The sequence below is a fragment of the Cynara cardunculus genome, assembly GCF_001531365.2.
Source record: "Cynara cardunculus var. scolymus isolate 2C chromosome LG 3, CcrdV1, whole genome shotgun sequence".
NCBI lineage: Eukaryota > Viridiplantae > Streptophyta > Magnoliopsida > Asterales > Asteraceae > Cynara > Cynara cardunculus.
This window is the reverse complement of record NC_037530.1, coordinates 38,143,923-38,160,420: the sequence shown is the minus strand read 5'-3', so window position 1 is coordinate 38,160,420 and position 16,498 is coordinate 38,143,923. Positions and strand designations below refer to the sequence as shown.

Here is a 16,498-nt window from a genome sequence, read left to right as displayed (position 1 = left end):
TTCCGTTCAAACCTTACTCGATTCAGGTCGATTTTATGAATGCTCTTTATGATTCTCTTGATAAAGGAGGAATCGCCATGCTCGAAAGTCCAACTGGTAATCTTGCTTCTCTTTCTCTGTGTGTGTGTGTGTTTTGAAATTGGGAAAAAGATTGTTATTGATGTACTAAATCGTATTATTGTTAACAGGGACAGGAAAAACCCTAAGCATAATCTGTAGCGCTCTGCAATGGCTTGTTGATCGAAAGCAGCGACGGAATGATGACAGTTCAGTTTCAGTCGATACGCAACAGAATGGAACAACTGGAGATCGTTCTGGGCCAGATGATGATCCTGATTGGATGAGGAATATTTTAGGTAATAAAGAAGTGGAAGGCCCTAAGAAGAAGGTTAAGCTTAAGAAAAGATACGGATTTAAAAGTAAAAAACGTGATAAGACTGGAATTGAGGAGGGTTTGAATGATTTATTTAATCATTTTAGAGAAATTGAAGTTGATTACGATATGTATGGCAAGGAACAAAATAATTTGATAGCAAAAGGTGATGGGGAGAAGTTAGATGACAAGGAGTTCTTGGTAGAAGAATACGAGAGCGAAGATGAGAAAAGTGGATTATCTAAGAGAAAAAGTGGTGGAATTTGCAGCTCATCCTCGAGCGAGGGTGAAAATGAAGCTGATGAATTCAGTGATGAAGAGGAAGAGGCAGAATTCAAGATTTATTTCTGTAGCAGAACACATTCACAGCTCTCACAGTTTGTAAAAGAATTGAGGAAGACGGTTTTCGCTGGTCAGTTAAAGGTTGCATGCTTGGGCTCTAGGAAGAACTTTTGCATAAATGAAGGTAAATTGGTACTTTTTTTATTTATTGCTCTTAATGAATGCATGATCAATCTATTTGGGATGAAACTTTGCAGAGGTTTTGAAGCTTGGGAATTCCACTCTCATTAATGAGCAATGCTTGGATCTTCAAAAGAATAAGAAAAATCAAGTTTCTAAAATGAAGGTATAAGTGAATCTTTGCTTATATCCCAATAGTGGATTTGTTTCATTGATTACCTACCCAGCTAGAATAGTTTGTTTTTACTTTTAGGATACTTACTGGAGCATTTGAAGTACAAATTATTGCATTTTATCAATGAATAGCAAATAACATGAGACTGAGGAAAACTAGCAATCGTGAAGGGACTCTGTTTCTGATAGACTGCGTGAATCTAATATCTTCCTAGCCCGACTAAGCAGGCCCGGATAAAAGCAATGGCATTTGAAACAGTTACCTTCTACATAATATCTTGTATCTGTATGTTAACTGAAATTGTAAATGTGTACAATGGGAACACTTTTGAAATTTATATTCAAATGATGGCCGCTGTGGTAGAGCATAATGCACTTTTCTAATATTAATTTGTAGAATTCGGGTGTTGGGGGAAGAGTACGCAAGACAAAGGCCTCAGGTGGATGCCCAATGCTTAGCAAACATAAGCTACAAAAGCAGTTCAGGCATGAAATGACTGACCAAGGACCGGTAGATATTGAAGATCTTGTTCACATTGGAAGCAGTTTAGGAACTTGTCCATACTATGGTTCTAGAAGCATGGTCCCTGCAGCAGATCTTGTGGTTCTTCCTTATCAATCTATTCTTTCTAAATCTTCACGGGAATCACTTGGTTTAAGCTTGAAGAATAGTGTTGTTATCATAGATGAGGCTCACAACCTTGCTGACTCTCTCATCAGCATGTATGACTCGAAAATAACTTTGTCCCAGGTAAAAGATGTGGCTTTTAGTAGCTAGTTTACCATGCATTTGTAATACATGATATCGGCATTCTTGTTCGTCTCTAAACTGAGTCTTGGGTCTTTTCTTGCACTTGCCGGCTTCAGTTTGTGATTTCAGAGTAAAATTTCATGGGATCTTTTGTATACTTCTAACCTGGTGATCCAAATTATATCACAGTTGGAACTTGTTAATTCCAGTTTAGAAGGTTACTTTCAACGATTTCGCAATCTCCTAGGACCAGGCAACCGCAGACACATTCAAACATTGATGGTTCTCACTCGAGCTTTTATACAAACTTTATGCAACAAGGATAACGCTAGTTTGGTTGATTCGTCTTGTTGTCCAGCAAAAAATGTGTCTGAGTGCTCATTGTGCATCAATGAGTTTGTGTTTTCTCTCAACATTGACAACATTAACTTGGTGAAATTGCTACAATATATTAAAGACAGCAATATGATTCACAAGGTGAGTAGCTTTGTTGCTTTTTGTGATTACCTGTTTATTTTTTCAAAGTTGATCATGGGTCTCTGGTTTTCTCTCTCAGGTCAGTGGGTATGGGAATAAAATAATTAACTTACAAAATGATACTACCCTTCAAGATAAGGAATGTCGTGCCGAGGGAAGCTTTTTATCAGGGTTCCGTGCATTAGCTGGAATGTTACTCTCACTAACAAATCGAGATAGTGATGGGAGGATAATAGTCTCAAGGAAAAGACCATCAGACTTTGGGCAACAAGGAGGATATCTAAAATATGTTATGCTCACCGGGGAGAAGATCTTTCATGAGGTTTGCTAAAAACTTCAGAATTCTTGTTGTAACATCTAGTTAGCATTATAAGCTTCTTAAGATTTCAAACAAAGTTGACTGTTAACTTTTGGTAGATTGTTGATGAAGCCCATGCTGTTGTATTGGCTGGTGGAACTCTCCAACCTATAGAAGAAACAAGGGAGAGGCTCTTTCCGTGGCTATTGCCAGATCAGTTGCATTTCTTCTCTTGTGGTCATATAATTTCATCGGACAATATATTGCCTATTTCTGTTTCACAAGGACCCTCTGGTCAGTCCTTGGATTTTAGCTATAGCTCTAGAAGTACATCCACCATGGTTGGTAACTCGTTATCCCACTTTCACAATTATCTTCTACATGTTTTATGTATCTATAGCATTAGGGTGCGTTTGATACACTGGACAGAATAAAACAAGGATCACTGTTCCATGTTTGTCAAGAATTTTTATGTGGAACAGATGGAAATGAAGTGGAACAGGCGTGTTCCACCCACACCCCATGGAAGGTGGAACAGACTTATGTTTTACCAATATAACCTCAAAATAGAACTTAATTCTCCTCTAAAACATCAAATACGCCCTCCTCTTTACATTTTATAATTTTTTTAAATTTTATTTATTAACTCTTTAAACTTTCAGTTTACTGTTCTCAAAATATTATTTTTATATGGTTTCTACATTTTGATTAATTTGTGTAATTGATTAAATATTAGTAAAAATAATTAAAAGAATAATATAGAAATGGTATAAAATAAAAATTGGAAAAACTACATAAGCTTTTTATTTTGGTGTCCTTTTAATTGTCTTGGCGAAAACTTTCTAATGATATATTTTATTATAAAAATATTTATTTTTATTATAATTTAATAAATTGCATAGATTAATCAAAATATATAAAACATATAAACAACTCATTAGGGGTAAATTGGTCATTGTATCTGTTTTGTCATGTCCAGTTCCGTCTTAACAAACGCTAAACAGATTTTTGTTCTTTAATGTTCTATCATGTCTGGATATCAAACGCACCTTTATTGATGCCTGTTGACTTGCATAAAATGATAGGTTGGGGAGCTAGGGGTTCTACTTTGCAATCTGGTTACAGTGGTTCCACAAGGTATTGTTGTGTTCTTCTCTTCATTTGATTATGAAGAATGTGTCTACAGTTCTTGGAAAACATCAGGCATCCTTGGTAGGATTATGAAGAAGAAACATGTGTTCAGAGAGCCAAGAAAAAGCACGGAAGTGGAAACCGTTCTGAAAGAATACAAGGAATCAGTTGATGCATTGTCTAATGCAAACTCGAAAGATGTACCAGTAGCTCATAATGGTGCGGTGCTTCTTGCTGTAGTTGGTGGAAAGATATCAGAAGGTATCAATTTCAGTGACGGAATGGGGCGATGCATAGTCATGGTTGGATTGCCATATCCAAGCCCATCTGATATTGAGTTGATGGAAAGGGTGAAGCATATTGATGGTCTTGGAGACGGTCCATGCTTCAATGGAGAAGCTCAAGCAGGATTCGACATTTTAAGAAGTTGCAAGCGTAGAGGACGAGAGTACTATGAAAATCTTTGCATGAAGGCTGTAAACCAGTCTATTGGTAAATCTTAAATTCTTCTAGCTGAAAATTCATTCTACATCATCGAAATCTTTCCACCTTCAAACTTAATAATTTTACTTTAGGCATTACGAGCAATACTCCATCCCAAAATAAGTGTCTACTTTGAAAGTAAGTGCCTACTTTCAAAGAGTAAAATTGTCATTTAGTTGATTAAAAGATGTAATAAGTAGACATTTCTAAAAGTTTGTGTCTTTTTCATTGTGGACATTTATTTCGGGGAAATTAACAGAAATAGTCATTCCAACCGACCAAATTTACCTCTTAGCTATTTCTCTCCTAATTTTTCCAAAAAGTCACTACCTCTGCAAGTAGCAACTTCTCAACTTGCACAGGGGTCAAAAAGCAAAAAGAAAAAAAATTGAACATGGTCCCAAGTACAGGGACCAAATCTGGAAATTAGTCTGGGTACGCAAGTACAGTTTCACAAGTTCAGTAAGTATTTAGACTAATGTACAGATTTGGTCCCCGTACTTGCGGACCATGTTCAAAAATTTCTTCTTTTTTACTTTTTGACCCCTCCGCAAGTTGTAGAGTTGCTACTTGTGGAGGTAGTGACTTTTTGGAAATTTTGGGAGAGAAATGGCTAAGAGATGAACATATCCGGCTGAGACACTATTTTTGTTAATTTCTCTTTATTTTGGGACCGAGGGAGTAAATTGCAAATAGAATATTTGACACAATAGAATGGAGGGATATCTGTTCTTGAAGCTAACTTCTTGATTTGGGATGCATTTAGAGCTGGTTTTGTCACATTGAACCTATTTCTGATGCCTTTAGCTTTGTGGACTTCTTGTTTTTCAGGCAGAGCTATTAGACACATTAATGATTATGCAGCAATCTTACTGGTGGACACGCGTTACACATCAGATTCTTCAAGAAAGAGCTTTCACCCGACCAACAAGCTCCCACGTTGGATCAAAGACCGTCTCATTTCTAGCACCAGTAATTACGGAGAAGTCCACCGATTGCTTCATCAATTCTTCAAATTTCACAAAAGCAAGTCCATTTAGCAGGTAGAAAAGTTGGACCCTTGGATTGCAACAGAGCATGATCCATATAAGTTTTGTACTTTTCTCCCTCTAGTTGGTGAAAATTAATATTACACATATACACTGAATAATAGCTCAAAAATATGACATGTCATTTTTACATTGGCTGAATTCTCGCGGCACTTATCTTTTGGAGTCCAAAAGTCAATTTTCTTCAATCAAGGCTGGTTTGCATGATTCAGCTAATGGAAAATGACTTAACTATACTCATATCAGACCCCCATATGCCATATGCCTTGCCTTCAATGCATTTTATTCATTTATCCCTCTTTACACACCAACACACTGGTACCACTTTATTTGAAGATTGTTGAGGCTCCATACAGCTAAGCTTCTAATAAATGCAATAAGTAAAAATCACCTTTCTCCATTTGTATCAAGATTAAAGTCTTCTATTTTAGGATTTAGCAACAGAGCATACATGGATAACAAACAAAATATTCAGAAAAAAGCCGATATGCCCTTTGTTATGTGTATTTCAGTATGCTTTTTTCCAGCCAAAAGGACAAAAAAATATATACATATAGATTTCATATGTTTTATTAGTTATAAGTTATGGAATTTTAGCAGGTACCATAAGAGATACTCAAAATATCCAAGTGAGCTTTTAGGGCTTGTTTGTTAGCAACTTAATGAGCTTAATGGGACTCGCGACATATTTGGTCAGCTATATATGATTGTTTGGTAGTGACTTAATGAAACAGAAAGTGGCTTATTCAGTAAGTTTCTAGGGAGAGCTTTATGCAGAAAGTCAAGTTTTTTTCAAACCTTCCCTCCCAATTAAAAAAACAGGTTTTTTCCATCTATAAAAAACCCCTCACAGCAAAAACTTTCTCAATCTATATAGAGAGATAAATCCAAATAGACAACTTTATCCATTCAAGACTCAATGAAAAACCAACCAAACAGCCCCTTAAGTCTTTTACCAACCCACCACCTTTGCCTTTACTCCTTAATCAGTGGCACTGCACTTTTGACAACATATGGTCATATATTCAAGTGTCTATCATTACACATCCCTTTTTCCCCTTAAAATTATATTCCCACTTCATATCTTTGCTCACACACTACTTTTTATTAGTGGGCTAATTTAAAGAAAATAAAGAATAAAGAAATCCCTCCTGTCCCAATAAAAGATTCTCATTTTCATTTGAAATTTCTAGCCGGCTGCATTTTGAAACTAAATTTGACATCAATGTTTTAGTTTGTTAGCAACAACAATATCATGGCATCTTATAATTTAATACAATAATCATTTTAATCTACAACCCATAAAAAATCATTGATCTTTGAACTTGTGGGTTTTCTCCTTAAATTTCATTGCCTCCATCTCTCTCTTTCTTTCTCTCTCTCTCTCTCTCTCTCTCTCTCTATATATATATATATATATATATAGTTGTAAACAGGTTCTTGAAGAGAAGAGTTCAGAGAAACTAAGCCTTGAGAGAACAGCAACAGAGGTATAGATGCTGCTCAGAAAAACCATACAGAAAACAAGGAACTTTTTCAACAAAACCCTCCAAAACTTCAAGTCCTTAATCTTTCGAAGATATAAAAAGCTTACGAAAGCCCCTTCTTTGAACCTTTTCTCTGCAAATCTCAACAACCCAAAAATGCAGCAACTCGACAACTTCTACAAAGAGTTCTGTGAGCAGTGGGATCACGCCGGCAACCAAAATAGCCAAGAGAAAGGAGACATTGAATCAAATACAAATGTGATCAACTCAGAAGAAGAAAGAATACCGAATAACAGTAACGGAAAGAAATCAGCAGTTACTAGTAGGAGGGTCGAAGAAGATGAAGATGTTGGTTGCTCTCAAAATGGTCAAAATAGAGATGTTTTGGAGCAAAAAATGAAGGAATTGGAGATGATGGATATGAAGGATGAGGAGCATGTGTTAGATATAGAAGAGGTACTTCATTCCTATTCTCTTCTTACCAGCCCAATTTACCAAGGTCTTGTTGACAAATTCTTCACAGATATGTACTCTGAATTCTTTCTTCCACAACCATCTATAAGAACTAATAGCATCAATAGTTCCATGAGGAAACTAGGCCCTTTAAACATCTAGATGCTTGCTGCTGGTTTCATGCTAGAATGGCTAAGTTTAGTGTGTGGATTTGGGTGTTTGTGTGTGTTTTCTTGGTCTTAGATTTCGATAATTGCCCTTTTTTTACATTGATATGGAATGTTGTTTATGAATTGTGTAGCTATATCTTCACATACAACTATGATTCTATACAGAACCCTTCTTTTTTTTTTTTTGTCTGTTCATTTGTCAACCCGACCTGTAGAAGGTCGGGTCAATGGTGAACTTTCCAATGGGGTTTGGTTGACAATTGAATTGTCAACCAACTTGCTTGAATTATTTTCTATTGAATGTACCAAGAAGTCATGTCCAGTGGAATGAAACTTTAGTTCTCCAATTGACAACTAGGGCTGCTTGTGCTTCCTTTATGTGGTTTGTTAAAAATTACGGCTATCGTCCCTATGGTTTGTTAAAAATTACGGATATCGTCCCTGTGGTCTTGAAATTGTGGTTTTTGTCCTTAAGGCTTGCAATTCTTTGCTATTTTCGTTCGTGAAGGTAACTCTTACCTTTAAGTACGAGGGACTAAAAACAATGTATTGTAAACTATAGGATGAAAATGACAATAAATTTTAAACCATAAGGACGAAAACAAATTGTAAACTATAGACATGAAAATCAAAATTTCAAAATCACATGGACGAAAAAACGTAACTTACTTTATTAAAACTTTGGTTGTTCGTTAATCGACAACCGGGGCTACTTGTGCTTTTTTTTAAGTATATGCTATTTAGAATAAATTATGTTTTTTGTCCCTGTGATTTGTTAAAAAAAAAGTTGCAGCTTTCGTTCATGTGGTCTTGAAATTGTGGTTTTCATCCTTATAGCTTGCAATTATTTGCTATTTTATTTCGTGAAGCTAACTCTTACCTTTAAAAATGAGGGACTAAAATAGCAACGAATTGTAAACCATACCGATGAAAAATAGTAATAAATTTTAGATCATTTGGTCTAAAACAACAATGAGTTGTAAACCATATGGATGAAAATCGTAATTTGAAAATCACAAGTTCAAAAATAGCAATTTTCAACAAACCATAGGGACCAAAGACGCAATTTACTTAATATATATTTATATAGTGCAAATGAAACTCACACACAATGCCCAAGCTTGGTGAGGTTGAAACCGCTTTCAGACCTTACTCTATCTGGGAGTTGTTGGATTTGTTTGGTTTGGTTAATTGTTCCTACCGGCACAATAACGGAACGATGGAGCTAATTTGTTTGCTTGTGCTAGCGATGTCCAACGACAAATTTCTCCTTCCGTTTTCTCGTTTTTTTGCCAACATTCCATTTTCAAAATCGGAGATCAATCTAAATTCTAACATGGATTGATATGGAGAACTAAAAAAGCAAGGAAAGAACACAAACCGAGTTGGAAGTGAAATTAACTATATCACGATTCATGAGTTCAAAAAACATACGTATTAACCCATGTTTTCCGCTATAATTCTATCAAAACCAAAGATTAACGACCTTCGTGAAGAACTTGTACCCCAAATACTTGGCAAGATCAATTTTGACCAAGAAACTTAGCATGCCCCCAGTAAAATCACATTAAAAAAATGTAATTCAACGCGTTTCAACATATATAGTTAGAGACCTGAGGAAGAGATGAGAACATTATGGTCTCTGAGACGCTTTTGAAAATGAGCCAAACGGTTCTGCAACTGTAGGATGGCTGCAGCCTTCTGAGCCAAGATCGTGTTTAGTTTCGTCACATAATCATCCACTTGGTTTCCTGGATCATCTGCCTCAACCAATAGATTCATCTCCTACAACCACAAAAAAAAAAAAAAAAAAAAAAAAAAAAAAAAAAACAGTTAAATCCACACGTTATATGATCAGTCAAGATTTCAAATGAATGCAGACATGGATTCAAACACACCACTCTAACGATATCCATCGTATCCTCCACTTGTTTTCGATGAGCATTTACAAGATCTTCTTCCTCCTGAGATCAAACACACAATTATTCAAGAAAACACAGTAACCAAACAAAACGAGCCGAGTAAATCCGAGCCACAGGTGGGGTTTGGGATTCAAGAGAACATGGTAACCAAATGAAATGAGCCCAGTATATCCCAGCCGGAGATGGGGTTTGGGATTCAAGAAAACACAGTAACCAAACCAAACAAGCCTGGTATATCCCAACCAGAGGTGGGGTTTGGGATTCAAGAAAACACGTTAACCAAACCAAACGAAACGAAACGAGCACAATATATCCCAACCAAAGGTGGGGTTTGGGTTCAAGAAAACACAGACCAAACCAAGCAAGCCCAGCATATCCCAGCAAGAGATGGGGTTTGGGATTCAAGAAAACATGGTATCCATACCAAACAAGCCCAATATATCCCAGCCAGAGGTAGGGTTCGGGATTCAAGAAAACATGGTATCCAAACCAAACAAGCCCAGTATATCCCAGCCAGAGGTGGGGCTTGGGATTCAAGAAAACATAGTAACCAAACCAATCAAGCCCAGTACATCCCAGCCAGAGACGGGGTTTGGGATTCAAGAAAACACAATAACCAAACCAAACCAAACCAAACAAGCCCAATATATCACAGCCAGAGGTGGGGTTTGGGATTCAAGAAAACACAGTTTCCAAACCAAACAAGCCCAATATATCTCAACTAGAGGTGGGGTCTGGGATTCAAGAAAACACGGTCAATATCACATAGAATTTCTTCTACAAAGCATACCTTCAAAAGGGCATTCAAATCATCATCAGGGTTCCAATTTCTTGATGCAGGTTTGGATGGCTCCTTCAGTTTGGTCTGCCCGTTGGTTCTCTTGATCTTGTCTTGACCATTTGAGAAGCTTTGTGTTTCAAATTTCCCACTATTTTTCCATGATGGCGGCTCTGGCTCGGAGAACTCTTCTGTTGTGTCATAATCATCTTCATCAGGTTGGTTAGGCCATGAATCGATTGTGCCATCTTCGTAAGGCGAAACTGGCAGTATGGCGGAAGACAATGGCACCGTTGTTGATTCCCTTAGATTTATGGCATCTTTCTTGTTCCCTTTTGAGAGACTTTTCACCCTGTAATTTCATAGCTACACAAACTTAGTGATTGAGAAATGTTGCGTTCAAGGGTAAAATACGTATCATTTACAACAAAATAGATGAAGTAATAGACTGAACTTTACGGGGGTTTAGTCCCTGAAGAATTGTCACGGTGAAAAGAGATTGGAGTTTCCACAAGGTCTCGGGTTCAAAGATGTAGTGGAAAGTTCAAATGAAGAACCATAAATATTTTGACTATTGCATATATTATTCATTATGAATAAGTCTAAAATATGCATTGTTCATCATTCATAATATCATGCATTTTCATCGTGAATAATTTTCGTGATGAATATTTATCACATAAATAATACGTGAATAGTTGTTTTTCTGGTTCTCAAAATATTTATGGTTCTCGTTTGTGACACGTAAAAAGTTCAAAGATTACTTTATCTATTTCGCCCATCAAATACCAGCATTTTCATCGTTAACTGACAGTTACTACCTATCAGCATATCGTAACGTGTTGAGTGTATGTTCACACGACCCGGCATTTGGTGAAATGCAAGATACCATGACGGTTCGAGAGTTTCCAACAAACGAATCCCTCAAAACTTCTGTTAATTTACTACCTCGAAATGGAATATGACCCTGGTCATTGTCAAGAGCTCTTATGCATTCTTTCAAAGCAAGCAAGCTTTTATTGATCTCCGCACCTTCCATTCTACGTTACATATTCAAAGCACAACATTAGAAGAAGAAAAAATCCTAATTTTTTTGGTAACTGTGGGTGTCGGGGCCAGCTTGTGCCCACCTCGACTAATCCCATACACCCTGGAGATAACAGCCAAGAAGATCGCCAATGGCCCTGAGGAGACTCAAACTGACGACCTATGGGGATGACCCCAAGGCCTAGCCTTTATTTATATCGTAAATTTAACTAAACACTAATCAAGACTTTACCTTGTCTGCTTATCGTTGTCTGTTGTATCTGCACCACGTTCACTGCCAGCAAGATCGATAAACGAGAGTTTGCCAACAACTCGAGCAGGTTTAGATTCGCTACCATCAACAGACCTCTTGACGGAAAGTTGAAGTATTGCGTGTGATCTCGAGGACTCCTCGTTTGCACCGGTTGTGCCCGTACTCCTTGTTGAATTCCCCCTATCAATCAGCTCCTTGATTGTTTCCACATCCGAGACTCTATATTCTTGCAAGCCGACGATGCATACTTGTTGTTTTCCATCCTCTCTCATGCAAAGTTTTCTACAAAAAAAAAAAAAAAGAATTCCAATCTCCTAAATACCTGAAGTTCAAATGAAACCAAAGTCCAAACAAACCCGGTAGATCCCACACATAGATAGGATCGAGGGGGGTAAGATGTAGGGAGACCTTGCTTCTACCCCCGAGGGTAGAGAGGTTTTTTCCATGAAAACCTGAAGTTCGTGACTACCAAATATAGCAACTTTAGGATTTAACATGATGAAAGAGCTTACTTCCTATCATTGAGGAGATCGTAAAGTTTCCCACCGTATATCTCAAAGAAACTGAAAAACAATTGAAATCCTTGCCCACGATAGGTTTGGTGCATCAGTCTCAGGATATCCCGAGATGCTTTAAGGGGTAACGGTTTCATCGTAAAAGTCTTTCCACTTCCTGGAAAACCAAAACAAGAGAAAGCCTTCAATATACTCAAAACTTGTATGGTATGATCTTCATCAGTAGATCCATGTATAAACGAAACTAAACACACCCGGTATGTCCCACTTGGAGTTGGAAGCAGGGTTGGGGGTAAAATGTATGTAGACTTGACCTCTATCCTAAAAACTAGAGCAGTTGTTTCCATGTAGTAGATCCATACACATTTATAGGGCAAGATTCCCGCTAGAACAGCCCATTTTCGTGAGAAAATGAGAAAAAGTGAAGGTATCCTTATATTACGTGAAGGTTTGTCATGAGAAGTGTGAAGATACATTTATATTGTATGAAGGTTACAACATTCGCACAATACAAAGTTTTGTTCACTTGTTCTCACATTCTCACAAAGTAAAAATCTATTACATGATTCTCGCTCTATATATATCTATATAGAGGGAGGTTCAGGAGAACACCCCAAAAAAATGAAAAACTGAGGAACAACTTGGTAACCATTGTGCATACAAGTAATTGAAGTTGTTTCTTGGTTTTTATGCACAATGCAAACCAGACAAATTGCTGGCAAATTATTTGTATGCACATGTGCATGTTATGCACATGTACATACCAGACAAATTGCTGACAAGTCATTTGCATGCACATGTGCATACCGCCCGGATGAATGGTTATCAGGGTATTCCTCAGTTTTTCAGTTTTTGTGGTTTTCCTACTGAACCTGACCCTATATTTTATATATATATTGTAATAACAAAATGTTGTTAATGCCCAATGAACTAACTGTTTTTTCTAACAGTGACTTTTTGTAGTTCAAAAGACATCTCATTTTGAAATTTGATTAAACTTCAGGTACCTGTTTGTCCATACGCAAAGCACGTTGCTTTTGTGCGTTGAAAAATTATTGGAACAATGGGTTCTACGGTCTCATAATAAACCTATCAACACAATACAAACCAACAAGCAAGTGTTAGTTCAATACCATCTGTGTTATTGTATTACTATTTTCCAATCATCTCACCTCATCGTTAGAAACCTCCTCATTCAGCACTGCATCAAATACGAATTCGTGCTTCTCCACATATTCCGTTAAGTCAACCTGCAGACCCACTCAGAAACAAGGGAGAAAAGAGATCAAAAATGGTAGAAAGCTTGAAACCAGATGAGATGGCCTTTGTTCTATAAGCCTATCGTTCTGAAGTAATATCTGAAAACATGCAGTTTAGTTGACTAGGGGGATAATTAAATGAGAACCACAAGAACCAGTGAATCATGTGTTGTTTCACATTGTAAAACATTAGTGTTATTTCACATTGTGAAACAAAAATACAAACAAAAAAGTTTGACATCGTGAAACATACAATGTTGTTTCACATTCGGAAATAAAAAGTACACTTCAAAAAGTTTCAATTTGTGATACAAAATGTACACGTAAAAGAAGTTTCATATTGTGATAACAAATATATGTGAAACAATACCTTAAATCATGGCCTCAAATGAAATATATATATATATATATATATATATATATATATCTTATATATATATATAGAGAGAGAGAGAGAGGTTCACGGGAAAACCCCTAAAAAGTGAAAAACTAAGGAACACCCTGATAACCCTTCATCTGTTCAGTGTGCACTTGTGCATACTAGTAATTGAAGATGTTTCTTGGTTTCTATGCACATGTGAATACTAGAAAAATTACTTACAAATTACTCGTATTCTCATGTACATACCGTACAGATGAATGGTAATTAAGGTGTTCTTCAGTTTTTCATTTTTTTTTTGCGGTTTTCCCCTGAACATGACCATATATATAAATATGAGTGTGTGTGTGTGTGTGAAACAATACAAGAAGATTGGTTGTCTCAGGTTCGTAACATTTTTGTGGTTCTAACATAATTATCCCCCCATTAAACTATTATTGGTAAAAAAAAGACTTGTGTAGTGTTCTTTTCTTCGCTACTTCCTATACCATCTTCATTCTAATGAAATACCGATATGTTGTCTGCTTCACGGATTTAACATTCTCTTTCTCCTCCGGTTATGGAAGCCATTAGGAAAACAGTGATCAGGCAATGACGCACGGAATTATTACATCAAAATTCTGGTACTAACCTTGAGTTTTGTCTCATGAACTGCAAGGGAATTGCAATGGCTCTCAGTAGTAATGATATCTTCTTCGTTTTTTGCTAACTCCTTTTTGTTCAATGGTCGCTTTCGCACCTATAAATTCATCCACCATTAAACGGGTATTATTAAAAATAATACCTTGAAACAATCAAGAATTCTCAAGTTCTATTGGAGTATGATTAACATACCACAACTTTGATCTTTGCAACGGAGCTAGCCTTTTCTTTATCTGGAGCAAAGCTTTTCGAAAGGTTGTTTTCTGGCAGACCTCGAAGTCTATTACTCTGTTTGGTATTTGCATAATATGGGTCTGCATCATCAAAGCTTCTGCCATGAGCAGAATTATGCAACGAAGCACCATGAATGCTAGCCATTGGCACCTGCAGGTAAGAAAGAATATCAGCAAACCCGAAAAGTGAACATCAATCGGCATATATTACCATTATTCTTTGGCGTAGAGGTCAGGTCTGCATACATCTTACTCTCCCCAGACCTCGCCCACCTCCACGTGGAATATACTAGGTTCGTTTGGTTTTGTTTAATTGGGATATATAATGTATTATCATCGATAAAAAAATAGTCAAACGAGAACAAATATCATTAAATAATTTGGTTGGTTTACCATTAGGTCCTATATGGATTAACTGTCTGTATGGATTAATCTGTCTGTATAGATTGAGAAGGTTTTTGTTTGAGAGGGTTTTTTCATAGATGGAAGAAGGGTGCTTTTTAATTGGGAGGACCAAATTTGGAAAAAACTTGGCTTTCTGCATAAGCTCCCCCTAGAAGCTTACTGAATAAGCCACTTTTTATACCATTAAGACACTACCAAACAGTTATGTATAGCTGACTGAATAAGCTGCGAGTCCTATTAAGCTCATTAATCTGCTAACAAACATGCCATAAGTAAGCAGACTTTAGATACAATACAATTGGACCAAATTATCACATCAAAAAAAATGCTGTCGAATGAGGACTTATATCATCAAATGCTAATCAGATTCTTGATTCTATGCCCAATAGTTCATCATCAACCTTTGCAGAATTGCATATCAAAATGTGTTCCAACTCTACAACTACAAGCACACACCCATCAGCGATCAAAGAAGAACACAAACAACCTTTAGCAATGCCAGCATTTATAATTCCTGCGAATCATAAATCTAAGGGTGGGTTTGTTAGCAGCTTAATGAGCTTAATAGGACACACAACTTATTCGGTTAGCTATACATAACTGTTTGGTAGTGGCTTAATGATATAGAAAGTGGCTTATTCAGTAAGTTTATAGGGGGTATACAAAAAGCCAAGTTTTTTTTTCTAGACCTGTTCCTCCCAATTAAAAGAACACGCTTCTTCCTTCTATGAAAAAAACCCTCCCAAACAAAAACCTTTTAGATTTATACAAACAGATTAATTCACACGGACAGCTTTATCCACTTTATCCATTTATCCATACATGACTTAATGGAAAACCAACCAACCAAAGATGCCTCAAACTTGAGATGGTGCGACAGCACAACCAAATGTGCCAACCATTTTCATAATCAGATACAGAACACAACTTGGAAAAGTGAGTAACAATCATACAAATTATGTTTTAGGGTATAATGATAGCACAACTACCTCACGAGTGATCTTCTTATAGAACGAGATACAATGAAAACTCTAAAGTGGCTTAAAATCATGATGATGATTTATCCAGCAATGAAGTAAAACCCACCTCGGAAATAAGCTCTGTATCGAAGGAATGTAGATCTAAGAGACCAGGGCTGAAGTCACCGGGGTCATCACTGCCACCACCGCCCCCACCGAGCTTTTTCTGGCGTCCCGGCGGCGTCAACGGCAGCGAGAACAAATTAGTCCCTCCGCTTACTGTACTGTTGTTCCTATTATTATTATTATACATTCGTGAATCATGAACTCCACCACCACCATAGTAAGCAAAGTCCATCTGCCCGATTAAATAACAAATCAAACCACAAATACGAATACGAATACGGAACCAGATCCAGCATCTATTCAATTAAACAAAAGAGAAGGCGTAATGAAATTGAAGAATAGAAACCTACAGATGAAGAAGAGTTAGAAGTTTGTGTTTGGAGATGTTGTAAACCAGTAGACTGTAGCCATTGGCCATTAGACGAAGAACTGTTTTCTATGTAGTTATCGGAGTATTGACGCTGATGATGTGCCCCCGATGAACCAGATCTTTGCCCATTTCTTCCCACCGCATTCATACCCACACAAACACTCCAATTAACAATTAACTTTGATGATTTTTCTTCAAATTCTTTGCACCCTTTTCTCTGCTTCAGTAGGTATCATTCACAAAATAAAAGCATTTCTTCATTGAAATTATTCCATCAAAAGAGAGAAGCAAGGCACCATCGA

General features: G+C 36.9%; 3 protein-coding genes across 5 annotated transcripts; 2 read left to right on the top strand and 1 right to left on the bottom strand.

Annotated features, from left to right (window-relative positions):
* Positions 1-62: 62 nt before the first annotated feature.
* On the top strand, positions 63-9,975 carry LOC112508930 (ATP-dependent DNA helicase DDX11). Of its 3 annotated transcripts, XM_025113789.1 has the most exons (11): positions 63-96; positions 189-452; positions 540-839; positions 913-1,001; positions 1,407-1,760; positions 1,950-2,237; positions 2,317-2,559; positions 2,655-2,876; positions 3,621-4,158; positions 4,981-5,179; positions 9,769-9,975. In XM_025113789.1, the coding sequence occupies exons 1-11, from the start codon at positions 78-80 to the stop codon at positions 9,953-9,955; spliced, it is 2,703 nt and encodes a 900-aa protein (XP_024969557.1). In that variant the 5' UTR covers positions 63-77; the 3' UTR covers positions 9,956-9,975. The 3 variants fall into 3 exon arrangements, with proteins under 3 accessions (XP_024969557.1, XP_024969558.1, XP_024969556.1); XM_025113788.1 differs by lacking the exon at positions 1,407-1,760 and having other exon boundaries at positions 78-96; XM_025113790.1 differs by lacking the exon at positions 9,769-9,975 and having other exon boundaries at positions 189-839; positions 4,981-5,305.
* On the top strand, positions 6,647-7,486 carry LOC112508931. Its single transcript, XM_025113791.1, has one exon. The coding sequence runs from the start codon at positions 6,695-6,697 to the stop codon at positions 7,298-7,300; it is 606 nt and encodes a 201-aa protein (XP_024969559.1). The 5' UTR covers positions 6,647-6,694; the 3' UTR covers positions 7,301-7,486.
* LOC112508932 (kinesin-like protein KIN-13B) lies at positions 8,692-16,369 on the bottom strand. The gene is made up of 12 exons (XM_025113792.1): positions 16,177-16,369; positions 15,828-16,058; positions 14,296-14,487; positions 14,093-14,200; positions 12,996-13,073; positions 12,831-12,912; positions 11,821-11,980; positions 11,288-11,590; positions 10,830-11,048; positions 10,021-10,360; positions 9,207-9,272; positions 8,692-9,093 (listed from the first exon to the last, which is right to left on the bottom strand). The coding sequence occupies exons 1-12, from the start codon at positions 16,342-16,344 to the stop codon at positions 8,914-8,916; spliced, it is 2,127 nt and encodes a 708-aa protein (XP_024969560.1). The 5' UTR covers positions 16,345-16,369; the 3' UTR covers positions 8,692-8,913.
* Between the last annotated feature and the right edge of the window lie 129 nt (positions 16,370-16,498).